We start from the raw sequence: 22,105 nt of genomic DNA on the forward strand, positions 1-22,105 counted from the left end.
CCTATAAGGTCTTCTACGCATCTGATCCGCTGAGGGAGCGAAAGGGAGTTCGAAGCTTAAAATGTTCGAACTTGGGTCACTCGCCTCTTCCCATATCTGCTGTAGGCTTGCACCAATTATGAATAGAGAGGGCTGGTACGAAGCTGTATCGCGCCTAACGCACGGTTGAGCGCTTGCTCCCAAGACGATCTAAGGATGAAGCACAAGCGTCGTATCACTGGACCAAACGCTCTCCAGTATCCTGTTGGTTGGAGCAACAAGCATTCGAATACAGATGAAAGAGAGAACGAAAGACCATGTGAGCGATATTACGAAAAGCTCGATACTGGTCAAACTAGACAATGCTCAATATCCACAAAAGAAAGAGACGATGACGAGATTGACAGGATACAATGCGGGCACCTTTGTGCATGGTAGATGGTAGTAGCTCTAGGACGAGAATGAAATCATCAAGAGACGTCGTGTGACCACATACCTGCATGTTAAGGAGTACTTTATCTATAACATCAACAGGGATAGCAATGTAGCTGCTGGGAGGCAAACCGCTCTATCGTCTTCGTTTGCTCTTCTTTGCGCTCTTTCCTCAGTCGGCTTTCCTACGCTTCACTTGTGGGATTTCAAAGTTCGGATTCGCGCTCATCTCACCCTCCTCTTTCGCGTAAGTCTTCTCCACGTCCCACTTGATCAGTCCACCCTTCTCTGACAACTTGATTGCCTGTCCCCTGTCTTCCATACTCATAGTGCAGACATCTTTATGCACAGCCCAATCCCCTTTCTGGCAGACATCCGAGCAGTAAGTCGACGTACCGCATCTTCCACATCTCTGTAGCGAAACATCCGTCTTCTTGCAAGCCGTACAACTCGAGAGATCAAGAGACGAATAAAGCCAATGCGGGCTCATCGGTATTCCATCACCCCAAACATCCATGGGCGCATACTCGACAAAGAACCTATGTTTCATCTTCTTCCCCGTCTCCCATCTCTTTTCCCTTATTATCTTTTCCGCAAACTCACAGCCTAGCTTCTCAATCTCGTCAGGATCCGTAACGTCTTTTTCACCTAGCATGCTCTCTTTGGGATTTGGTATCCACTTTCCTCTGTTTTCGCCCTCTAAAACGATATTGTAGGTAAGCATTAATGTCCAGTTATCCCCGCTGCTATCCAGACTGCCGAAAGTGATTTGGTTGCCTATGCGACCGATTTCAATTTTTGAGCCGTCTGGTGTGCCTTCTGCAATGCTCAGCGTCCATGTCAGGGAAAACCAGGCATCCAGATCTAAGAAAGCTGCCAAAGCGCTTGGGTGCCATCTGTAGAGAACTGTCGCTAGACCGATTGCTGGAGTTATGATTTTGGAAGCTTCTGGCGTGAGAGTAGAAGGGTCGATAACACAAAGAAGGGATCCATTGAGGCGTAGTGCAGCATCGGGGTAGTCGGGTAGCCTGAAATCGAATAGCGAAGTGATTTGAGAATCCATGGTTTGGGATGTGTGATGTGCTGCACTGAGCGAGCGAATTGGAAAGTGCAAAGGGTGTGTAAGTGGGGCTACTGTTTAGATTCTCATTGGTCGGACTAGCACATCAAGAGCAGGCTTTGGTCAAGTATAAGATGTGTCAGAAAGACACAGCATAAAGAAACGGGGCAAAGATGAAATTATGGTATTCGATTGATATGAGTTTTAAGATTTCACGTTTATTCGTTCATGTAGCTTTGCACTCGGCTATACATGTTTGATTTGAACATTCCATGCTCTTAGTTGCCTCCATGTCCTTGTAACGAATGCGGCTTAGGCCCTTGCTGTACTGGTACGCTGTCCATGGGTCCAGCATACCTCAGGAGGCCAACGTCTGAGCTAGTCATGGTGGTCTTGTACTTCTGGCCGCCGCCAAACTCGAACAAGAAGCTCATGGGGAAGCCAACATCGAAGGGAACAGCAGAGTCGATGTCATCAATCTCCTCCTCACTTAGCTCGATTTCAAGCGCCTCGATATTGCCCTTGAGATGATCGATCTTGCGGCCGCCAACGATCGGGTACACGAAGGGGTACTTGTGTCGTACGTATGCCAGCGCAATGCTAGTGATTTGGGTCTTCTTCTGGTTGGCAACACCCTCCAGCTTCTTAGAGATTGCGACATGCTTCTCAGATGGGGGACCAAAGTTGCGGCCTTGCTCGTTGTTCTTGCGCTTCTCTTCGGATGTAAAGTTACCACCACCAAGAGCACCCCACGGGCAGAGCGCCATGCCTTCTTCACGTGCCATTGGAATGATCTCGCGTTCGAAATCACGTTCAGCTGCGGACCAACGTCCTTGGTAGACGCTGAAGCCGCGCAGGCCGTGGTTACGGGCGTCTAGTACCGTCAGTTCAGACCCTGTATACTTTCACGAGGTGGCACTTACATTCGTTCGCCTTGCTGACGACCCAGGCAGGTGTGTCACTGATTCCAAGGTACAGAACCTTTCCGGAGTTGACGACGGCGTTGAGGGATTGCATCAATTCTGGGATAGACGTTGTAAAGTCCCACCAGTGCACGTACAGCAGGTCGATGTAATCAGTCTGAAGCTTCTTGAGGGATGCCTCGAGCGAAACGCGGAGGGACTTTGTGCTGTTACCGGCATAGTTGATACGTTGGCGAGGAGAGTTGTTTGGATCGGGGAAGCAAGTGGTGAACTTGGTGGCTACGACCATCTCGTGTCGTACGCCTCGCTCCTTCATCCACTCGCCGATCCAGGTCTCGGACTCCTCGTTCTGGTAGTTGTTTGCGCTGTTTTAGTGTCAACTTCAGTAGTGGAGGATTGTTGTTTTCATGTAACACTGCAGTAGCATTGGCGCGGGGACAGTACAAGGACTTACGTGTCGATGAAGTTACCACCTTGCTGGTGGAAGAAATCTAGGATCTCAAACACAGTCTTCTTGTCACACTTGCCCATCATCTCTTCCCACGCATCACCAAAGTTCATGGCACCCAAGCAAAGAGGAGAAACGCGAACTCCGGCAGTAGGCGACATGACGCGGTGGAAGTCCAAGAGGGACGCCGCCTTGGGCGCATCACCGAATGGAGAAGGCATATTGAATCTGGGTTTTGTAGAATTCTGAAAGAAGATGTAAAATTGAGAGGCAAGATGTTAAAGTACTCTTTGTGAGGCGATTAGTGTAGGACGAAACCTCTTCTTATATCAATGGAGCTCTACATGGGCATGACGTGTTAGGCTAGAGTACCTCAGGGTCCATGGTCGCTTCCTTCCTCTATTACGTCCAGGTTGGAAGCTACCGAAGGTTTTCGGGGCCGATCGCTGTCGGATGGCGTTAAGCGGAGGGGTAACATCTTGCACGTTTGATGTGGAGAGCTTTGATCATGGTGGATGTTATCTCCGCTAAGCTCCGAGTATGCGTCGTCGAACTTGCTGTGTCGGACGAGTGCAAACTGTGCAATTTTGGTCATGTCTAGAAGTTCCGGAAAGCACCCGATAGGTGGAGTGAGTTTCGGCTGGACGTGACGATGATTGGTAGCGGACAAATATTTGGGGAGTTGATACCTAGGTGGTGTTGGCAGGTCAGCCATGTGCATGACGCCCCACCTCGCGATACCTCAAGTTGATGCTATATAGTCAGAATCGCATTTGGCCTCGTACTAATCTGTGGCTTGGGTGGTCATTACTTCAGAAATGGACGGAAGACTCCACGTCAGAAAAAAGCCTTTGTTCAATACAGGTGGTGGAAATATCTGATCCATTCCCGGCTAAAGACAACCTTGGCCAGAGCTTGTAGAAGCTACTGCTACCAACAATACAAAATCCAACAGTAATGATGAACACGTGGACTTTTCAGGGTATCCGTACCATGCAAGACTCCATGCAAATGCAGCAAAATCAGAAACAACAACAATGGCGAGATTACATCTCGCTGCCTTTTAATTCCTCTTCTTTTTCTTCTTCCTGTTCCGGCTCTTCTTTTTGGTATCTTCACTACCACCGACGTCGACTTCTGGTCCAATTGCGTCGAGGCGGATGTTGCCATACTTCTGCCGTACCTCAAGCTCGAAGCTGTCCTTCTCCAACCTGAAGAGCGCCATAGTAGCCCGGGCGTCTTCGACCGAGCTATGCGCACCGACTTGAATCTCCACGCCCAACAGCTTCTCTGCCAATAGCTTCAAACCTGGTGTGCGCCCTGGTATGGTGGCCAATTCTCTGAACTTTGAGAACTTGGATGTATCGCGAATGAAGCGCTTGTCATGCTTCAAGATGAGCACGTCGAGGTCATTCTTCACCGCGTGACCAACGAGTATGCGCCCGGTGAGAAGGATCTTAAGGTCGTTTCGTACTTCGTCGAAGGGTCGCGCGACGTCCTTGCGAAGATGCCTGGGCTCGATACCAGAGACATGTGTTCGATAGTCGGTGATTTCGATCTGTCGTGGTACCTGGACGTAGGAATCGTAGACCTGGTGACCGTGAAAGTTGACCAGAGACACTCTCGCTAGCGCAGAGTCGCGGTTGGGCTCTGGTCCTACTCCCACCATCTCGCAATCTAACGCGACGTATTTGCCGGGTAACGCTACTTCTGACACGCCCTCGTTCTCTACATCGGGGAAGTCGGGATGTGGTTCGAGGATTGACACAGCAGCTGCAGCGTCTCGCGGGTCGCTCAGAAGAGGCGTCTTCTTGAGAGAGGGCATCGAGACGCTCTTAGAGAGGGATTTGGTGTCATGCTGCTTGACTGAAGCGCCCACAGACGTAGGCTCTTCCATCTTCTGTCGCTTCCTCGAAGGCAGGGGTTTGTGCGGTGTGTTCTTCTGTGAGCCGTTTACAGACTTTGCTGGTTCATCTCCGTGCTTCCCATTGGCGTGCTGTGGTCGCTTGCGCTTGAGTGAAGACGGCTTTTCTTCTTCCAACTTCTTGTTCTTTGGAGGTGTTGCCGGCGTTGAAGGCTTCAGGCGCTGCTGCAGTATCTTCCAGTTGCTGGACAGAGTGCCGAGATCGATTGGAGCCATTTTGTCGTTACCCGCGCGGCATAGCGGTGTGAGGGTCGTCCTGTCAGTGGTTGTCGAGAATGTTGGCCGTTCGACTTTCTCCGCACAGTTTCCGCGAGCAAAAGTTCAAACGCGCGCTAGCACATTCCAGATGTCGGCTCGACGCGACGCAAAGGCCCGATCGGCAGGCGGCAACATCGCGACACAGGACAGCACCCTCAACATCATCGCGACATCAAACTTCACAACGTGACCCAAAAACTGCAATAGTCGAGAAACACGCAGCGCATCATCATGGCGCCTCGAGAGAACTCGCATGAGCCCTCCGGCACGCCGGCGCCAGTAGAAACTGGCTTTGCCACTCTTGCACAGCTCAGGTGAGTGCGACACCATGCGCAAAATCTGAACACGTATGCTGATGTATTGCGTGCAGGACTGGTGTGAAGGCGTGGGTTGAGAAGGTACGTGAATAGCGTGATGCGCGACGCGAGCCCCAGCAGCATCCATCATCAGGATGGAAACACCAAGTCTTTTGAAACCTCAACTAACACCCCACAGGACGGAGAGAAGCGCAAAGCTGAAATACTGTCCATCCAAACACGGCAGGGCAGGCCCAAGTTTTATGTTCATTATGAGGAATTCAACAAACGTTTGGATGAATGGATCGAAGCCGAACGGATAGATCTTTCGAGAGAAGTGGAGTGGCCTGCGCCTGAAAAAGCCGACAAGAAGAAGGGCACTGCCGTTAAGACTGACAAAGCACCTTCAAAGTCTGATCAGAAGAATCTCAAGCGATCACGCAGCAAACTTGACCGCGAGATCTCTGGCACCCCAGAGTCGACGTCTAGCAACTTGCCAGGCAAAGCACCAAGGCCATCTAAAGCAAGTGGAAAAGAAAATCAAGAGTTGATAGTGACAAGCGAAGTTACCGATGGCACACCAAAACCCGAGGACGAGGAGATGGACCTCGTCGACGTGCAGGATGCCGCTGCAGCAGCAAAGGCCATGCCACCCCAGGATTACTCGAGAGAAGACGAAATCGAAAAGCTCCGTACATCAGGATCCATGACGCAGAACCAGACCGAAATCTCACGAGTGCGTAACTTGGAGAAGATTCAGATGGGCAAGTTCGAAGTCGAGCCTTGGTACTTCTCACCCTACCCAGTCGACTTTGTAGATTCAGATGTAGTCTACATCTGCGAATTCTGTCTCTCTTACTACGGCGAAGTTACGCAGTTCGAGCGCCACCGTTCAAAGTGCCACCTCCTTCACCCCCCTGGCAACGAAATATACCGAGATGACTACGTATCCTTCTTCGAGATCGACGGGAGGAGGCAGCGAACATGGTGTCGCAATCTTTGTCTGCTTTCAAAACTCTTCTTAGATCACAAGACGCTCTACTACGATGTTGACCCTTTCTTGTTCTACTGCATGTGCACTCGCGACGAACACGGCTGCCATTTCGTAGGCTACTTCTCCAAAGAAAAGGAATCCGCAGAGGGCTACAACGTAGCCTGTATCCTCACGCTCCCTCAATACCAACGGAAAGGTTTCGGTAAACTGCTCATCGACTTTTCTTACCTCCTTTCCAAGCGTGAAAACAAGCTCGGGTCTCCAGAAAAGCCTTTGTCTGATTTGGGTCTTTTGGGATATCGTGCCTACTGGCAGGAGATTCTTGTCGACATACTTATGGAGCCTGGCCGTACAGAAGCAAATATCGAAGATCTGGGTGCTGCGACCGCAATGACCACGAATGATGTTCTACACACCCTGCAGAACCTGAACATGCTGCGATATAGCAAGAATCAGCATGTCGTCGTCCTTACAGATGCAGTTATTGCGCAGCGGGAGAGACAAAAGGCAAAGGAAAAGCTGAAAGGCAAGAGGAGCATCGATCCTGATCGCCTGATCTGGAAGCCACCCGTGTTCTCTGCAGCAAGTCGGACATGGAATTGGTGAGACTTTTCATCCTTTCGCTTCTTTTGATCTTGTAATCATTGGTTTGGCGCGTGGCGTTGATAGTTTACTGCTTCATAGTATACCCAGGCTCTGATTGATATTACTTTAGAGCGTCCAACGCTTTCTCACAGCATTTCGTTCTCCCCTAGTAGTACAGCCCTTATCCCGTGCTGTCCAACCACTCAAAACACATCATTCTTATTGCTGCATCATCGAATCTCCATTCCAGCAGCACCTCCTTTTGCACATCCCTCCCAAACTCCGTCACCACCTCGTTAGGTTTCAGCATGCCCCTCAACTCATCGACCACATCTCCTAATCGAATCCCGTTTCTTCGTTCGATCTTTACACAGCGCTGCTGCCATTCTTTCCTTGCTCCTCTTTGTAGTACATTGACGTACTCTTGATCCCACGTCGCCCCTTCTACACAATAAACCTCTACTTTCCGCGTTACAGGCTTTGACAAGTACGCATCTATCACACTCCTCTCCCTGCCCACTTCCCTTTCACCCTCCCTAAACCACTCATCCAACTTTTCCGCACCCAACTTCGTCCTGACACAAATTCCCATGTCTCCCCTCGCTATCTCTTCCAGACCACCAACAAACTCACACACATGCTTTCCCAGCCAAGGATGCAAGTACTGGCTCAGTGTAGAGAGAAGGTTACTGTAAGCACCTTCGTGCCAGAAGTAGTAGTCGTCTGAGATATCCAAAACGACCCCTGCATTCTGCCACAGCGTTGTTCGATGGACGATATCTTGGGCGAGAGATGAGATGGATTGAGGTAATTTCTTGAGTATGTATGGTCTTGGAGTGCTGGGATCATTACAAACAGTGTCAGGTAGAGGAAAGTTGCGAGGATGGAGGTTGAGCCGGAGTGTTTCTTTCCAGTGTCTCGAGACTGAGGCGCAGGTACGAAGGTCTGTGGGTGGCAGGAAGGAGATGATTTCCATGAGCAATTCTGGGAGTAGAAAGATGCGATGCATATTGTGGTACGAGTGGTATCAATGGACTTGATCAGGGTATGACTTGGGCACGGAGTGAGGTTATATATGACTACTGGATCAGAAGATGGGCCGGAAGCAAGCTGAAACTCCTACTCCGCTACACAATCACCCTGGCTGCTTCGACTTCCCTACAGAAGTGGCAGTAGGCTATCTCACGTCAGCTGTACAACTGATGTCGTGATCAGAAGAAACATGTAACGTGATTCGTGGGATAAGGCGCAGGGCGGACACTTTCGGCATGTCAAAGTGCTTGGCGTGATTACTGATTACTCCCAATTCAAGAACAGACGACCAAGCTTTTGTAGTAGTCCTACGCCAACGCAGCCATCAACCCCGCAATACCACCCAACCCAATAGCCAGCGCTCGGAGCATGTTTAGCTTACCAAACTTGTCCAACAGCTCGCTCACTTCTTTATCTTCCGCTTCGCTACTGTTCTTCTCGGTCTTCTCTTGTGGTACGCTCAAGTCTTTCCATTGACTCACGTCATCCTTGCTATCGACAGATTCATCAGCGCTTCGCCCCTTCAATCCAGCTTTCTCTCGATACTCAGCAGATGCTGCACTTCGGCTCCCGCCCAGTTCCTCATTCTTCCTGATAAGGGCAAAGTTGGTTGGTATCATAAAACTGGTGATTGGTGCGATGCTGAAGGAAAGTACTGCGGCTACAAGGTAGAGTCCTGGCTTTCCCTTCACAGCATGCTGGAGTAATGACGATGTGGAGTTGAGAGATGAGGTGGGAAGGGCGCTGTAAGCGAGATAGACGAAGCCGGAGGCTGAAGTAATTGCCGCGGTTGGGAAGGTGTGAGAGCCCCGTGAGAAAAGCCAGCGTACCATAGGAAGAGAGCGGGATGCCGGTTGTGATTGTATCATGGGTATGTCGAAAAGGGACAATGCTGCGATGCCACCCGACGCCAGCAGCGCTGTGGATATGCTTATAATTTGTACGGTCTGTGTTGCTGACATGTTGTTGGGCTAGTGTGAAATTGGGGGATTTTTGGGGGGATATGGCAACAATCACCAAAGGAGATAAGGAGGATTCAAGAAAAGTAAAGCTGTCTTCATATATATACCAGAGGCGCTGATGTGGTCGTTTTGTCGGTGCACAAGCAACGCGTTCCGTGGACCCCGTAAGGAACGCGGTTATCGAGATGATGTCATGGCGTTTCTCGTATCAGACGAACATTTCGGTTGCGGCGTCCACTGACCCCGACATTGTCGCAAGATCGGTAACTCTACTCAGTCCGCTTGCGCACCTTGGGCAATGCGAACCAGCAAACCATCATGACGGCATACATACCAATTGCAACAGGGTGAAGCACCCAAGTACCTGCGAGATCAGTTAGTCGATGTTTGCGTCTTGGAAAGTGGCAACTTACCAGAGGCTTGTGCGAGAACACCAGTTGTGAATGGAGCGACTGCACCGCCTGAACTTCCTGCACCGCCTATGAAGCCGATTGCAGTTGTTTGAACATGACGAGGCATGAGACGCGAAAAGATGGTCTGCGCACAAGGGTAGACAGGGCCCAACAACAAACCCAGCAAGCATACAGCGACCGCATTTCCAATCAAGTTCGGCGTCAACCATGCCAAAAGCTGAAGGCCTACTGTTCCAATTGTGAGGATGACGACGAATCTCTTCTCGCCTATTTTGGGTGCAGCATGAGTGAGTACAAAACGGCCAAGAGTGATTCCAGCCTATTGGAGAATTAGCATGTCTATTGCAGCATAAAGACGTTCTACATACCCAGAAGCCTGCTGTGACGTATCCAACCTTCGCAGGGTCCCCATTACGGTAGTTGATGAGGTACGAGATGAACCAGCCGGAGATGCTCACTTCAGCTCCTTGGTATGCGAAAATGAACAGTGCCCCGAATATGGTCACCTTGTTCTTCAAGGCGAGCTTTAGATTCTTCAGCTTTGACGCGGCATTCTCTGCGGAAGTTTGCCTGCTAGTCGTGGCTTCCAGGAGGGTCTCCTCAGAGTCTTCCCTGTATGACCAGAAGGACCATGCGGCGAAGGCGATGCAGCAAAGTCGCAGCCCGACACATATGAAGTAGAAGCGTGACCACAGGATTCCTTGCGAAACAATCGCTGTCCCGATGATAGGTGCTATTATTCCTCCGACGCCATAACTACCATGCGCCAGGCCAAGAATGACACTGGGTGGATGCGTATTCGCGCAGTACACGTTGTTGAGCGCTAGGTTGATAGCGGCACCAAATCCTAATAAGAAAAAGCTAGTGATGTTAGCAGTGCATTGTTGACATCTTGGACCGCAGACTTACGATACGATGACGAGAGGATAAGGAGGCGTGCACACAAGGATAATATATGCAGATAGTTGTATCAACTCTGCGAATATCAACGTCTTTGCTCTTCCGAACTTTCCCAAAATTGAATTGGTGAAAAAGGCAGCAGAGATAAAACCGATGGCATTGCCGACAAAGACCAGAGACATGATCGAGTATGAGATGTGGTAGTACGACTCCATGTATGGGATCAAAGCGCCAACAACTGGTCAACAGTCAGTGTTTGTCCGCACTTGGTACCATGAAAATGGTGTGTAAGTTCAGATTCGCAATCCTCCATACCTGAATCGTTTATTCCGTTTGAGAAATAGATCATGCAGCAGCACAAGATCCTCCATTTGGTCATGGGCTCAGCGTTCCACATCCTCTCCCTGCCAACCGCATCTTCTCGAATCGGTGTAGCCGGGCGACTCATCTCAAGCTCATTGGGAGTCTTGGGGGTTTGCGCACCCTTTGGCATATCAAATTCCGAGACTGAAGCCTGGCGACCATTGTCTGTATTGCGAGAAGCAAAGTCCGTGAGTTCAACATCCGGCAATACACCTACATCACCAAGTGTTTGAGGTGCTTTGCTTTTGCTCTTTTGATATGTTGGTTCCGGGTTGGTAATGTTCGACGCGGGTTGTATATCGAAGAACTTGTGGAATGCAGACATGTTGTCGATACCCTCAATCTGCGGGGAGAGGATATCGGGCTGTGCGACTTGAAAACAATTGCTTTTCAATTGTACAGTTCAGGCTGTAAAGAGTGTTGAAGATTTTCAAAAAGGTAGAGTCATAAATGAGAAGGTCTACCGAGCACTGATTGTATGAAAACTTTGTGCCCTTAAGCGGTAGTCCACGAAGTGCTCAACGAAAGCGACTAGCCAAATCAAAGGGCTGAGGGCGCAATCGCTGATAAATTGTAAAGCGCATAATTACCATATCACACATGATAAAGAACCACCGGCTCCGACTTGGAGCCTATCACAAGCGACGGAGTACTTATCGTGTGGTCGCGCTGCAACAGTGTGGAGATCGTGAACGGTCACCGAGTCGATCACGAAGCTCGTGAAACGTTGTGCAGCGAAACAGACGCGTCTACCACTGCAACCAGCTGTTCCAAGATGGTAACGGATCCGACAGTTGGAGAAGGACTGAGTCTAGAATTGAGGATGGAAAGCCGCTTTGCCTAGTCGGTCGCCAAAGTGCGAACTTTTGGAGGTCGGAGCGGTGAAAACTTCCCCGCGAGCGCGGCGAACCTTTCCTACTTGGAAATTTCCCAAGCACCCCTCCACTGCTGCACCACAACCATCGCAATCAGCAACCACCCCTCACCCTGCTTATCCAAGCTCTACTCCAACATGGCCCGTCCAAAGCGCAATGTGCTCGCCACCATAGACAGCACCATCACACCGCCTGACGCGATGTCGCCAAACCACGTCATCGCGCGCATTACCAAAGCTGAGGGGAAGAACATTTATGCCGCCGAGCTGCCAGATGGCAAGCCCGTACTTGCAGAGTTGGAAGCGAGGTTCAGATCGACAGTATGGATCAAGAGGGGTAGCTATGTGGTTGTAGACACTTCTGCGCTGGCAGATCGGGAGAACAAACTGGATGGAGAAATTGTCAATGTGGTTCGCGACGAGAAGGCCTGGAGGAAGATGGCGTACTGGTATGTTGCAACCGGGTATCATGTGATATGTGTACAGAGCGCTAATAACATAATATACAGGCCCAAGGAGTTCGTAAAGAAGTCCACCTATGTCGAGGATAGCGATGAAGAAGAATCAACCGTCGGAAAGATGCCGCCCACCGACTCAGACGAAGACTGAGCCTGCGATTGCACTCACTCAGCGTGCTCATGATCCTCCTCGATTATACCCTTCGTCACGCCTTCGTACTCTTTCCTCGTTCCCCACCATACGCCTGCGACCGTAATCGCCAGAACGCCCACAACCGTCACCGAACTAGCCGATGTACTTGGGTACACATTCCACGCCCACTCTTGCGCGCCCCATAATGCATATACCACGGCCGGATTGAAACCTGCTTTCCACAGCAGGAAGGGCGTGCTCCATGCAATGTAAGAGTAGAACTGGTAGTGCAGACTCCTCGCGCAGAGTAATCCAATCGTCATCGCGGTCAGCATTGTCGTCATGATGAAGTCGGGCGTAATCTTGCTAGACATGGTATCTTGGTCGCGTGGCTCAATGGCTGGAATACAAAGTTTGAGGAACTCGCGAACATTGCGCTTCGAAGGCTTGATCCAGCGGGTTCGTGCATACCAGACAAGGAGGCCAACATGGAGAGCGAGTAGGCCGATGGCGAAAGGCCGGGAGAGGAATGTTGATTCTGGGACGAAGCGCCAGTTCACGGTCCACTTGTAGAGGAAGGCACGGCTGAGTTCGAAAGCGCGAGCAAAGTAACTGGGTGCGCGCTTTCTGAAGGGATACCCAAATAGGACCTACAATTTGATCAATATCAATTGAGAAGTGATAGGTATGGAAATGTGAAGATATACGTACCGAAATCTGCCCAATGATCATAGCCTGCGTTAATGCTTCTCTTCCGCCCAACTTCATCACCATCAAGATGCCCATCGCTGGCAATGGCAACAACAAGCTCATCTTGACATTCAGGCCTGTGCTATACAGCGCGCTTCCCAGATGCCATTGGTTGCGTTGGTAGCAGTAGATAGCCAACCAAAAGAATAGTACAGCGAAACAATCGTTGAAGCATCGCAGCATGAAAATGCTATGCATACGCTTTGATAGAATCAGCAGCGGGAAGACGTAAGGTGGGACCTATCAAGACATTAGCATCAACCACAACACCTGCAGGTCCACCAGCCTCGACAAACAATAGTCAGAAGAGAAAAGTACTCACCCTAGCCTTCCTGTAACATTGGAAAACCACACCAAGCGTAAGCAGATACACTCCTGCGAAAATGTATTGCGCAAGACCTATATCTCGCCCTTCATCTGTCCACTTGTACAGATGCTTGTAGATCCATACGTGCGCACCAGGGTACACAAGCGGACCTGTTGAGCCCGAAATGTTCTTGTAATCGCGCTCGCCTTTCAAATAGATAGATATCTGCTGCATATACGTCGTCCAGTCTATCTCTGTATCTGGGAAAATATCCTCGTTAGGACACGTGGTGGTTTGTAAGTAAGACAGGAGAGCACGAACATGGTATCTTCTCGATTATCACGCCTGAAAGCGCCGCGTCTGCAATGAGCAAGAGAGGTGTCATCCATCTTGTGTGATCGGGATTGTAGGCCAGGTCTTTCGCGCGGGCGAGTAGTGACATGGCGGGCTGTTGTTGTACGCGGTTTTGAGGATGGCAAGTTCGCGGGTTGACGATGGTGTTATAGTTCGCGTCGCGTGTCACGTGGGAAGGAGGTTTGAAGTTTCAAGGATGATGGTTTCGCGCGACGTGTGTTTCAGGCATCGATTTCCTCGTGCGAGGCGTATGTAAATAGTGGTTTGATGTGAGGTGGATGTGTTATTTTGGGGTCAGACGGCGATGCGCATGCATCTGTTTTATACTTATAAGGGTAAGCGCGAGATTTTGGCTGTCAAAAAGATCATCGCAACAAGAACGGAGAAATCCTTATGCTTACAGTCCAACTCAAAATCTGTTTGCTTACTTTAGCATGTAATGATGTGATTGTTGTGTGTGGTTCATTCATTCTACCCGTGGTCGATAAGCCGCACATCACCGCTTTAGTACCTTCGACACTGACCGAACACTTTGAGTGACCAGATAAATGGTTAAATTAAGTCTAGAATAAGGAATGTCTATCTTGAATGCGCTAATAGAAAATTTACAGTAAGAGAATTTGATGCTTCTTATATGCTCGACCAACTATCGCTTAAGAGCTCTTGGGGAGAGTGACGAGGGTGATGTAGGCGTCGGCAACACCCTGGCAGACAAAGTCCTTGGGGCCGTTACCGCCAGCGCGGCAGTAGTTGGGAAGAGTGGCGGTAGCGACATAGGTGATGCTGGGGATATGTTAGTATATCTGAATCTGCGAAGTAATCGAAGGTACAAGGATAACTTACTCGTCGCTAACCTTCTGCTTCAGGAGCAGACCGCTGCGGTCGCTGTCGAAAGAGAAGTCCATGAAGCTGTTCTCGCCACAGGAGTACCACTTGTGGTCCTCAAGCTTATCGGCCTGAGCAGAGCAGGTGAAGTCGAGGGTTCCTCCGTTGGTGGCCTTGATGTTGAAGCCGAGGCTGTTGTAGTAGGTTCCTTCCGGCTTGCGTCCGTAGAATTCGGAAATCTTCCAGACGTAGTCACCCTCAGTGGTGACAGGGCAGGATGCGGTGTCCTGGCGAGACTCGAGAGGAGCAGCAGCGGCAAGGCCAGCGGCGGCGAAGAGAGAGGCGATGGTGGTGAACTGCATTTTCATGAAGTTGATTTGAGGTTTGAGGTTGAAGAATAGAGTTTTTGTAGTTGAGTAGTTGTTGTTGGATATGAAGGCTGTTGTTGGATGATGAGTTTAAGACAGGACACTTGCCTGGCATTATATATCATCGCATCTCGTATCTGGGGTATGCTACTGCTACCACGATCATCATGCCCGTCCTCTTCCAAGGTTCAATACGAGGCGATTGACATCAAGCGTCCCCCTTGGCCATGCCCACAAGAACACGCCAGAGGGGTACCATGAAAACCTTTCTGGAAACACGAGCATCGGCCCATGCCGACAGCGCCGGAAAGACACTACTGCCCCATTTTTGGAGCCTCAGAACCCTCGTTAATAGTGTCATGAGCCATTAGCGGCATCCGGGGTGACCGGATGAGGCGACAATACGTCCTATCCAGACAGCTGGTAAACCTAACGGCGCTAGAACCGTGCCAAATATACGAGATGTGACGTTTAGTAGGATGAATAGGGTCTGCGCAGTAGCATCGTGCGCTGGCCGATCGGCCGCACAAGAACTCGCTTCAGGACGCTAGCAATGTGACGTCCTGGGCTACAGGTATTCTAGTTGCTGTTACGATGGATACGATGGTGAGAGGCGACTGCATCTTTTAGATTCGTATTGTTGCGGTACAGACTCCGATGCTGGGATAAGAACAACTGTAGCTTATCAGCACACTCGGAACGCGGCAAAGAGGTTATTCGTGCTGAGATGTAGAGTCTGAGTGCTGTGGATTCTAGGAAATATGGCAATGTCAATCATGACTTCAATTTCCTAGAGTTCCTGTCGGTCCGTCCATGAACTGCGAGCGGCCTCATCGCCCGCCGTCTGGGTGGCCCGAGTGCGATCAGTAATCTGGTTCTTTCCATGGAGCCTGAATAACTAGCATGAAGATCTTTCTTGGACGAAGGATCAAAATACGATGTCGCTTGGAAATGAACCGAGATGATGGAACTTTGAGCCGTGAGTGCATTGCATCATAGACGGTTGTGACGGGTGTGGCTGCCGATCACCTGAAGGCTCGTGTTCAAGGGTCCACGCTCAGAGAGCGGAGACTGCCATCGACACCATCACCACTAATGCCCGATCGGAGTTGTTCCGGCGGTACGCTATTTTTGCTATTTCTGGACCCGCGATCGAGGGCTCAGCCCAGAACGAGAACGAATACCATGCGTCCTACGCTACGAAGAGGCCCATCTAGCCTGGGGAAACACATGAGTGGCAACAGACGCTCAATGGTTGTGCCTACTGTGCACGAAGAAGTTCCAGGTACACGCAGTGATGATCTGAGGCCGAGCACCAACATTGCACGGTCACTTTCGGTCATTCACGAAGATCTCGTTATTATATTTGCGAAATGACGACACCCGCCATCTCCTCGGAACCTGACTGAATGGTTTGCTAATCTAATCGGAGCCTGACGGATCGATGTCTCTGCACTGGTACCTAGTTAGCAATGACATTGGACGTGACATCGTATTGTCGACGCTGGCAACATTTGAGTGGAGCCATCGGAATGGTCGTCCATGACCTATCAGCGGTGGGGGTCTCGGCTTCGACACTGCGGATTGGTCTTCGAATCTTCAGGAACAGCCGGAAGTATGGGGTGACAAGATGTGGGGATTCATCGTAGGACATCTCGGCTTTGCCTAGCTTGAACTACCTCAGGACGGCTGGGAGTGCGAAGGTGCTAGACGTATACGGAAGTGTTGATGAGACGACGGCAGTCCCCCTATAGTAGTGAAGTTGACCTTCAGTAGGGCGATGCCGAGGATGATTCCGAAGATAATTCTACAACCAACAGGGATGAATACAGTGACAAGGACCAATACTCCGATAAGGATAGCGAGAGCAGTGATAAGGATCTTGACTATGCTTCAGTCAATGATACGGAAAGCGACTTTTGTGAAACGTGGCTAGCGAGAGCTTTTCGAGTTTATCTTGTGATGCTGACAAAGAAGCCAATGTAGTAAGCATATGGAACGGTATCGATGGAGCAGTGGAGGATGATGGGGTCGATGCAGGAACCGATATGGAAATGTGGAACAAGCTCGGGAACGTGGGAGACTGAGGTCTACTTGAGTATTCGATTGGCTGTCGACTAGCGCTATTCACAAGATCGTCATCTGTGTTGTATGGAAGAGATGATTGGGCATTTTGCGCATGTAATCTTTGAAACTTCCATATTACTTTCAGAACAACTGCAAAGAAGCAGGTTGGTGGCGATGAACGAGCGTCCGTGTGCGAGAAGAACATACAATGGTTAGGCGATAGTAGGCCATTCCCAAGCGTGGCTGTAACTTGGGGGGCGACCATACAGAAGGTGTTATATGACAGCTATGACGATTTGGTCAGCGACCTTTCCAAGGTTGTTCCAAAGGCTAAACAAAACGATGGACTGACCGCCATACACAACCTCATCCGAATCAACTGTATAACCATCTCATAAAGTAGCCGAAGGACAGTGTCCGTTCCTCCAGAGCACAGCTACGACGAGGTTTTGTCGGTCAAGCGATCCTGACCTGCCCCTCCCTCTGCGACATGTCAGATACGTTAGGTGGCTCAAAACATCTTCCCCGCAGTGTCTTTAGCCATGTCGAAGCTTCCACAATCGAAACCACGAACGATACAGATCTCGATGTAGTATTCGTGCATGGCGAATCAAATAATTTTAAGACTCCACCGAAAGTGTGGAGCGACAAGTTCCAGGCAAACACCAAGTTCTACTACTGCAGCACTACCGATTTGTTGCGGTGGATTATGGAGTCGGAGTGCTACGACCCTACAATAGATGCCTCAGATGTTTGGTTTGATAGGGCAGTAGAAGACGAACATGATGAATCAGCAACAAGACCGCTTGTTTGGGTTGCTCAGGCACCCGATGCCCGAGCTGTTTACAAGTCGCTGCATGAGCATGGTTTCCCAGTACGCAAGAGCCCTAAAGGAAAGACAGCGGTTTTCTGGCGTACCTACGGTGTCATCGAGCTGCAGCCATACCGTCCCAGTTTGATCGGCCTATGTATACCCATGTGGGGACAGTGGAGCTGCTTTATGGTTTTGCAGGACTACTACGCTTGCCGCAACTCGACCACTCCGTGTCGCTCAGACTCGATGCTGGGTCCTAATGTACTTCATGACCCGTCGGACGGTGTTTTCATGATAGTCACACTTCTATACAGTTTTGCCACCATTGTGCAATACCAGGTCAATCGAGAGGACTACTATCAGCAGCTGTGCTTGATCGTTGGACTTGCGGCAGGTCTTTTGCTCAGTCCCTCTATTCCGTTCACAGTACCAGGCTCCCCTGTATCGGTGCATACATTTGTAGCTACGACGAGCGTGGCGTTGGCGTGCGGTGCTATTGGTCACTGGATCTGGCGAACATACTTTAGCACGCTGGAGACTCGGCTCGAAAGGAGGCTGTTAGATTGGAAAGAAGAGGCGCGCCAGACGGCGAACGAAACACATGCTGTCGAGTTTCACCGCCTGACTTGAACGAGCCGACATCGATTGTGTTGATGTAACAAGAAATCAGCTAGAATACAGCGTCAGCGCGTTGAAAAGTGATAATATAGCACTCCAGATTTCAATCACGAATCGGTTGCAACTGCTGGAGATGGGGTTTCAAGATATGGCGCAGTGGATATGTTGTTTTCATTGTATCAGAGGTTTACTCCCATTGCGTGCCCTTTAGTCGTTGCATGAGATATTCGACTTCAACTTCCTTGGTCAGAGGAATGACCCAATCCTGCGAGGTTGTTAGAATGCCCTGGTGAAAATGCAGTAGAGTAACTTACCTTGTACATTCCGACCACTGCGTCTGCGTTTACCTTAGACGAACCATTAGCGCCCAGGTCTGGGTCTGTGCCGTATGTCTTCGCCTTTAGTCTCAACCTCTCCAGGACCTTCTTCTCCACGGCGGCATTTGTGATGGCCTCGTCGATGCCCTTTCTGTCTTCGTCCTTGATCAACTTGACGAAGCGCTCAGTCTCCTGCTGGAACTTGGCCTCTGCAACAAACTTGCCAAAGTGTATCCTCCGCGACAAGGACTGGATGGTCATGACATCGCACGTGGCCGAGGATCCGTAGTTTTCTTGCGACTCTCCCCTGTCCTCGCGGTCGGTCGGGGCGCATGCTGCGGGCAGGATGTGCTTGATGTAGCAGTCTTTCAATTGGGCGTTGACGTTGACATTGTTGGGGTGGAGGATCTGGGGGTAGTTGAGGGGCTTGAGGATGGGCTCCTGGAGGACTTCGGGGAAGAAGGGGTACTCGTCGGGCGACTGGTAGCGGCGGACGAGGGACTGGAGACGCTCCTGCTCGCGCAGCATCCAGTCGAACAGGCTGGTGTCGGGCTCACCAATGTCGACGCCGCCGGGCAGGTAGATGGTCTTGTTCAGCGGGAACTGGACGCGCTCAATCAGGTGGAAGGTGATTGTGTCCTCGAGACGACTGTTGTTGGCTGTCAGTTTGACTCAGACGGGCGCATAGTGGGGAGGGCGCGCACATGAGCTGGAAGCGGATGTTGGCCAGGTCCAGGGCCTTGGAGGCATCCGAGAGGTCAATGGCCGCGTCCATGATTCCTCGTCGACAAGATGCAGAAAGAGGGAGCGTGTGCGTGTGCGTGAATGGTGTTGGCAGCCATGATAGTCGGCGCTGGTGGTACAACGAGCATGTACCCGACCATCGGCGCTGCTCTTCGGCCCATGACGCAGGCGCATTGCCGACGGCTGAGCTCCACCCACATGCAGCGAGAACAAGACCGCCCACCACCACCAGAGCGTTCTGTACATATCTATCCCTCTCTCAGCACCACCACGCGCCTCACCGCCTCCTGGCCTCTCCCATTGAGCACGCGAGCAGCACTGAGACTGGAATGCGAAGACAAATGATGACATAAAGACGGTTTCTTGCACTGCGCCGCCCGTTGAGTCCCACCCGCCACGCCTGCTCGCATGGCCTCGTCAACCGCCCGCAATGGATCACCAGGTCGCGGGAGGTCCACCAGCCCGCGCTCGCCCCGGTACTCGCAGGCCTTCGACGACAGCAATGACGAGGGCAGCTATCTAGACGCCCTCCCAGATGTAGCCCCACCGCAATTTCCAACTCGCAGACGGTGATGCTAATGCTCGCTAGACCCGCCATCTGCAAGCTTTTGGCAAAAAAGTGACTGCCACCGCTGGCAGCTTGATAGGCGCCGAAGGAGTCACCCAGCACTACCAGAACGCGATTGGGGAGCTCCACCGCGAGCTGAAGCGCCCTCTGATGCAGCGATCCGTCTTTTCCTTCGCCCAGACCACCCCCCGCGAGATCGTGCGCTCGCGAATCTCCGTCCCCGAGATCCAGCAGCGAGCACTGGCCTACATCCCCAACGACCTGCTGTCCAACATCCCCGAGGACAACAGCGAGTTCTCTCTCTTCCAGGGCTTCGAAGCCTCGCTGCCCGACAAGCCCGACAGCCATGCGAACAAACATGGCCGCCACAACGCGCGCGGCCAGAGGCTCATTGGCGGCGGCCAGGACGAAGACGACCCCAACGTCCCGCCGTCCATGCAGAAGCTGAGGAAGCAGAGAAACGCCATGGGCCACCGGTTAGAGATGATGGGCGTGCGGAAACACATGTGTGTCGCCGAAATACACGAAATCGACAACAAGATCGCGAACCTCAACACAATGCGCAAGATGGTGCTCGACCGCCTGGCCGGCCTTGAGCTCGAAGAGGGCGAGCTTGAGCAGGATCTCCTCACCGTGGACAACCGCATCGAGGACCTCCAAGAAGAGCTGGACGACGAAGCCGCATTGGCGCCCAAGACGGCAGAGTCGCAAACAAGCGAAGAACAGTCAGAAGGCAAGGGCGAATTCATGTCCGAGTCAATATACCAGAAGATACCACAATCACCAAAGACGAAGAACAAGGCGAAGAGGCTTTCCAAGAGAATGTCCATGCCCGTACTACACGAACATCTGCAATCAGGATCCAAGATCAAGGAACTGCCCGCGCACATGGACTCCATCACCGCCATGGACTTTGACGCGCCATGGGGTATGATGGTCACGGCATCTCTGGATGACACCGTACGAGTATGGGATCTGAGCGCCGGCCGGTGCATCGGAATGCTTGAGGGTCATTTGTCTTCCGTGCGCTGCCTCCAGGTCGAAGAAAACATCGTTGCAACTGGCTCAATGGACGCTTCTATCAAGCTTTGGGACTTGAGCAAGGCTGAATATGCGCCCATGGACAACCGGATAAACAAGCACGATGAAGAAAGCGATGATGGTCTGGCCTTTGAGAACTCGGAAGATGCACCTCCTGCACCGCCATCGACCAGCATGCAGGATTGCCCCCTGTTCTCCCTTGAATCGCACGTCGATGAAGTCACTGCACTCCATTTCCGCGGCGACACTCTGGTTTCTGGCTCAGCTGATAAGACACTACGACAGTGGGATCTGGTCAAGGGACGATGCGTTCAGACGCTTGATGTCCTTTGGGCCGCTGCTCAAGCAACCGCTACAAACACCTCTCAGAGCACATGGCGACAGACTGGACGCTCCGCCGATTCCTCTGCCGACTTCGTAGGCGCTATTCAAGTCTTCGATGCCGCACTGGCGTGTGGTACCGCAGATGGTATGGTACGCTTATGGGATCTGCGTAGCGGACAAGTACACCGAAGTCTCGTCGGCCACACAGGTCCTGTCACAGCTCTGCAATTCGACGATGTCCACCTCGTAACCGGTAGTGCCGACAGGAGTATACGCGTAAGTTCATCGTTTCCGTCTTCATCTAGGCTTGTTTACTGATATGAACAGATCTGGGATCTCCGAACCGGCGCCATTGCCGATGCATATGCTTACGACCACCCTATCACCAGCATGATGTTCGACTCACGCCGCATTGTGTCTGCAGCGGGTGAGGACGTAGTCAAGGTTTACGATAAGACGGATGGAAGACACTGGAGTTGTGGACCCGGCGCTGATGAAAGCGACGAGACCAAGTATCCCACCATTGAGCATGTTAGGATAAAGGATGGCTATCTCGTTGAAGGACGCAGAGATGGTACAGTTGGTGTGTGGTCGTGCTAGTAGAGCTACTGAGCGGAGAGAATTGTATATAAGAACATGACTGGTGCGCATACATGCCAGTCATGGAAATGGCAGTGTTGTACTATTGCAGAATGCTTATTGGAACATGACTATTGGACCAATCTGCCGATACCACAATGGCCGACATGTTTTTTACCATGCGCCAGTCGTGACGCATGTGGGCCGCTCAAGCCAATGTCTTGATGTAGCAGACTTTATCCACAATTCGCGTACTAAGCTCAACGAGATATGAAATCTGCCCGGGTGGGATGCATGCTTAGTGGAGGAGGAGATGGGTGTTTATGATTGACACGGTTCAGATCGCAGTTTGCGGGATACATGTTGTTTGATTACAGTCAACCTTTCAACCTATA

The 22,105-nt window shown here is 51.1% G+C and overlaps 12 protein-coding genes across 12 annotated transcripts; 4 read left to right on the top strand and 8 right to left on the bottom strand.

The window, feature by feature from the left end:
- Window positions 1-583: 583 nt before the first annotated feature.
- Window positions 584-1,474, bottom strand: AA0111_g6057 (hypothetical protein; the record flags this gene model as incomplete). Its single annotated transcript, XM_028652238.1, has 1 exon — window positions 584-1,474. One exon carries the CDS (start codon window positions 1,472-1,474, stop codon window positions 584-586), a length of 891 nt encoding a protein of 296 aa, XP_028506599.1.
- A 275-nt stretch (window positions 1,475-1,749) lies between these two features.
- Window positions 1,750-3,063, bottom strand: AA0111_g6058 (Norsolorinic acid reductase A; the record flags this gene model as incomplete). Its single annotated transcript, XM_028652239.1, has 3 exons — window positions 1,750-2,345; window positions 2,395-2,759; window positions 2,849-3,063. 3 exons carry the CDS (start codon window positions 3,061-3,063, stop codon window positions 1,750-1,752), a joined length of 1,176 nt encoding a protein of 391 aa, XP_028506598.1.
- Window positions 3,064-3,905: 842 nt separating this feature from the next.
- On the bottom strand, window positions 3,906-4,982 carry AA0111_g6059 (hypothetical protein; the record flags this gene model as incomplete). The annotated part of the gene is made up of 1 exon (XM_028652240.1): window positions 3,906-4,982. The coding sequence occupies one exon, from the start codon at window positions 4,980-4,982 to the stop codon at window positions 3,906-3,908; it is 1,077 nt and encodes a 358-aa protein (XP_028506597.1).
- A 273-nt stretch (window positions 4,983-5,255) lies between these two features.
- Window positions 5,256-6,920, top strand: AA0111_g6060 (Histone acetyltransferase; the record flags this gene model as incomplete). The annotated part of the gene is made up of 3 exons (XM_028652242.1): window positions 5,256-5,338; window positions 5,395-5,422; window positions 5,520-6,920. The coding sequence occupies 3 exons, from the start codon at window positions 5,256-5,258 to the stop codon at window positions 6,918-6,920; spliced, it is 1,512 nt and encodes a 503-aa protein (XP_028506417.1).
- A 1,319-nt stretch (window positions 6,921-8,239) lies between these two features.
- Window positions 8,240-8,893, bottom strand: AA0111_g6061 (hypothetical protein; the record flags this gene model as incomplete). The annotated part of the gene is made up of 1 exon (XM_028652243.1): window positions 8,240-8,893. One exon carries the CDS (start codon window positions 8,891-8,893, stop codon window positions 8,240-8,242), a length of 654 nt encoding a protein of 217 aa, XP_028506418.1.
- Window positions 8,894-9,162: 269 nt separating this feature from the next.
- On the bottom strand, window positions 9,163-10,894 carry AA0111_g6062 (hypothetical protein; the record flags this gene model as incomplete). The annotated part of the gene is made up of 5 exons (XM_028652244.1): window positions 9,163-9,257; window positions 9,307-9,625; window positions 9,675-10,167; window positions 10,216-10,444; window positions 10,522-10,894. 5 exons carry the CDS (start codon window positions 10,892-10,894, stop codon window positions 9,163-9,165), a joined length of 1,509 nt encoding a protein of 502 aa, XP_028506415.1.
- A 687-nt stretch (window positions 10,895-11,581) lies between these two features.
- On the top strand, window positions 11,582-12,052 carry AA0111_g6063 (hypothetical protein; the record flags this gene model as incomplete). Its single annotated transcript, XM_028652245.1, has 2 exons — window positions 11,582-11,892; window positions 11,953-12,052. 2 exons carry the CDS (start codon window positions 11,582-11,584, stop codon window positions 12,050-12,052), a joined length of 411 nt encoding a protein of 136 aa, XP_028506416.1.
- Window positions 12,053-12,066: 14 nt separating this feature from the next.
- On the bottom strand, window positions 12,067-13,533 carry AA0111_g6064 (Dol-P-Man:Man(5)GlcNAc(2)-PP-Dol alpha-1,3-mannosyltransferase; the record flags this gene model as incomplete). The annotated part of the gene is made up of 4 exons (XM_028652246.1): window positions 12,067-12,684; window positions 12,746-13,024; window positions 13,107-13,351; window positions 13,413-13,533. The coding sequence occupies 4 exons, from the start codon at window positions 13,531-13,533 to the stop codon at window positions 12,067-12,069; spliced, it is 1,263 nt and encodes a 420-aa protein (XP_028506421.1).
- Window positions 13,534-14,098: 565 nt separating this feature from the next.
- Window positions 14,099-14,632, bottom strand: AA0111_g6065 (Major allergen Alt a 1; the record flags this gene model as incomplete). The annotated part of the gene is made up of 2 exons (XM_028652247.1): window positions 14,099-14,228; window positions 14,289-14,632. The coding sequence occupies 2 exons, from the start codon at window positions 14,630-14,632 to the stop codon at window positions 14,099-14,101; spliced, it is 474 nt and encodes a 157-aa protein (XP_028506422.1).
- Window positions 14,633-17,195: 2,563 nt separating this feature from the next.
- Window positions 17,196-18,149, top strand: AA0111_g6066 (hypothetical protein; the record flags this gene model as incomplete). The annotated part of the gene is made up of 1 exon (XM_028652248.1): window positions 17,196-18,149. The coding sequence occupies one exon, from the start codon at window positions 17,196-17,198 to the stop codon at window positions 18,147-18,149; it is 954 nt and encodes a 317-aa protein (XP_028506419.1).
- A 175-nt stretch (window positions 18,150-18,324) lies between these two features.
- Window positions 18,325-19,229, bottom strand: AA0111_g6067 (hypothetical protein; the record flags this gene model as incomplete). The annotated part of the gene is made up of 3 exons (XM_028652249.1): window positions 18,325-18,402; window positions 18,452-19,103; window positions 19,159-19,229. The coding sequence occupies 3 exons, from the start codon at window positions 19,227-19,229 to the stop codon at window positions 18,325-18,327; spliced, it is 801 nt and encodes a 266-aa protein (XP_028506420.1).
- A 377-nt stretch (window positions 19,230-19,606) lies between these two features.
- AA0111_g6068 (Mitochondrial division protein 1) lies at window positions 19,607-21,731 on the top strand (the record flags this gene model as incomplete). The annotated part of the gene is made up of 3 exons (XM_028652250.1): window positions 19,607-19,735; window positions 19,788-21,407; window positions 21,459-21,731. The coding sequence occupies 3 exons, from the start codon at window positions 19,607-19,609 to the stop codon at window positions 21,729-21,731; spliced, it is 2,022 nt and encodes a 673-aa protein (XP_028506423.1).
- Window positions 21,732-22,105: the final 374 nt, after the last annotated feature.

Source organism: Alternaria arborescens, assembly GCF_004154835.1.
Source record: "Alternaria arborescens strain FERA 675 chromosome Unknown contig_12, whole genome shotgun sequence".
NCBI classification, from domain to species: Eukaryota; Fungi; Ascomycota; class Dothideomycetes; order Pleosporales; family Pleosporaceae; genus Alternaria; species Alternaria arborescens.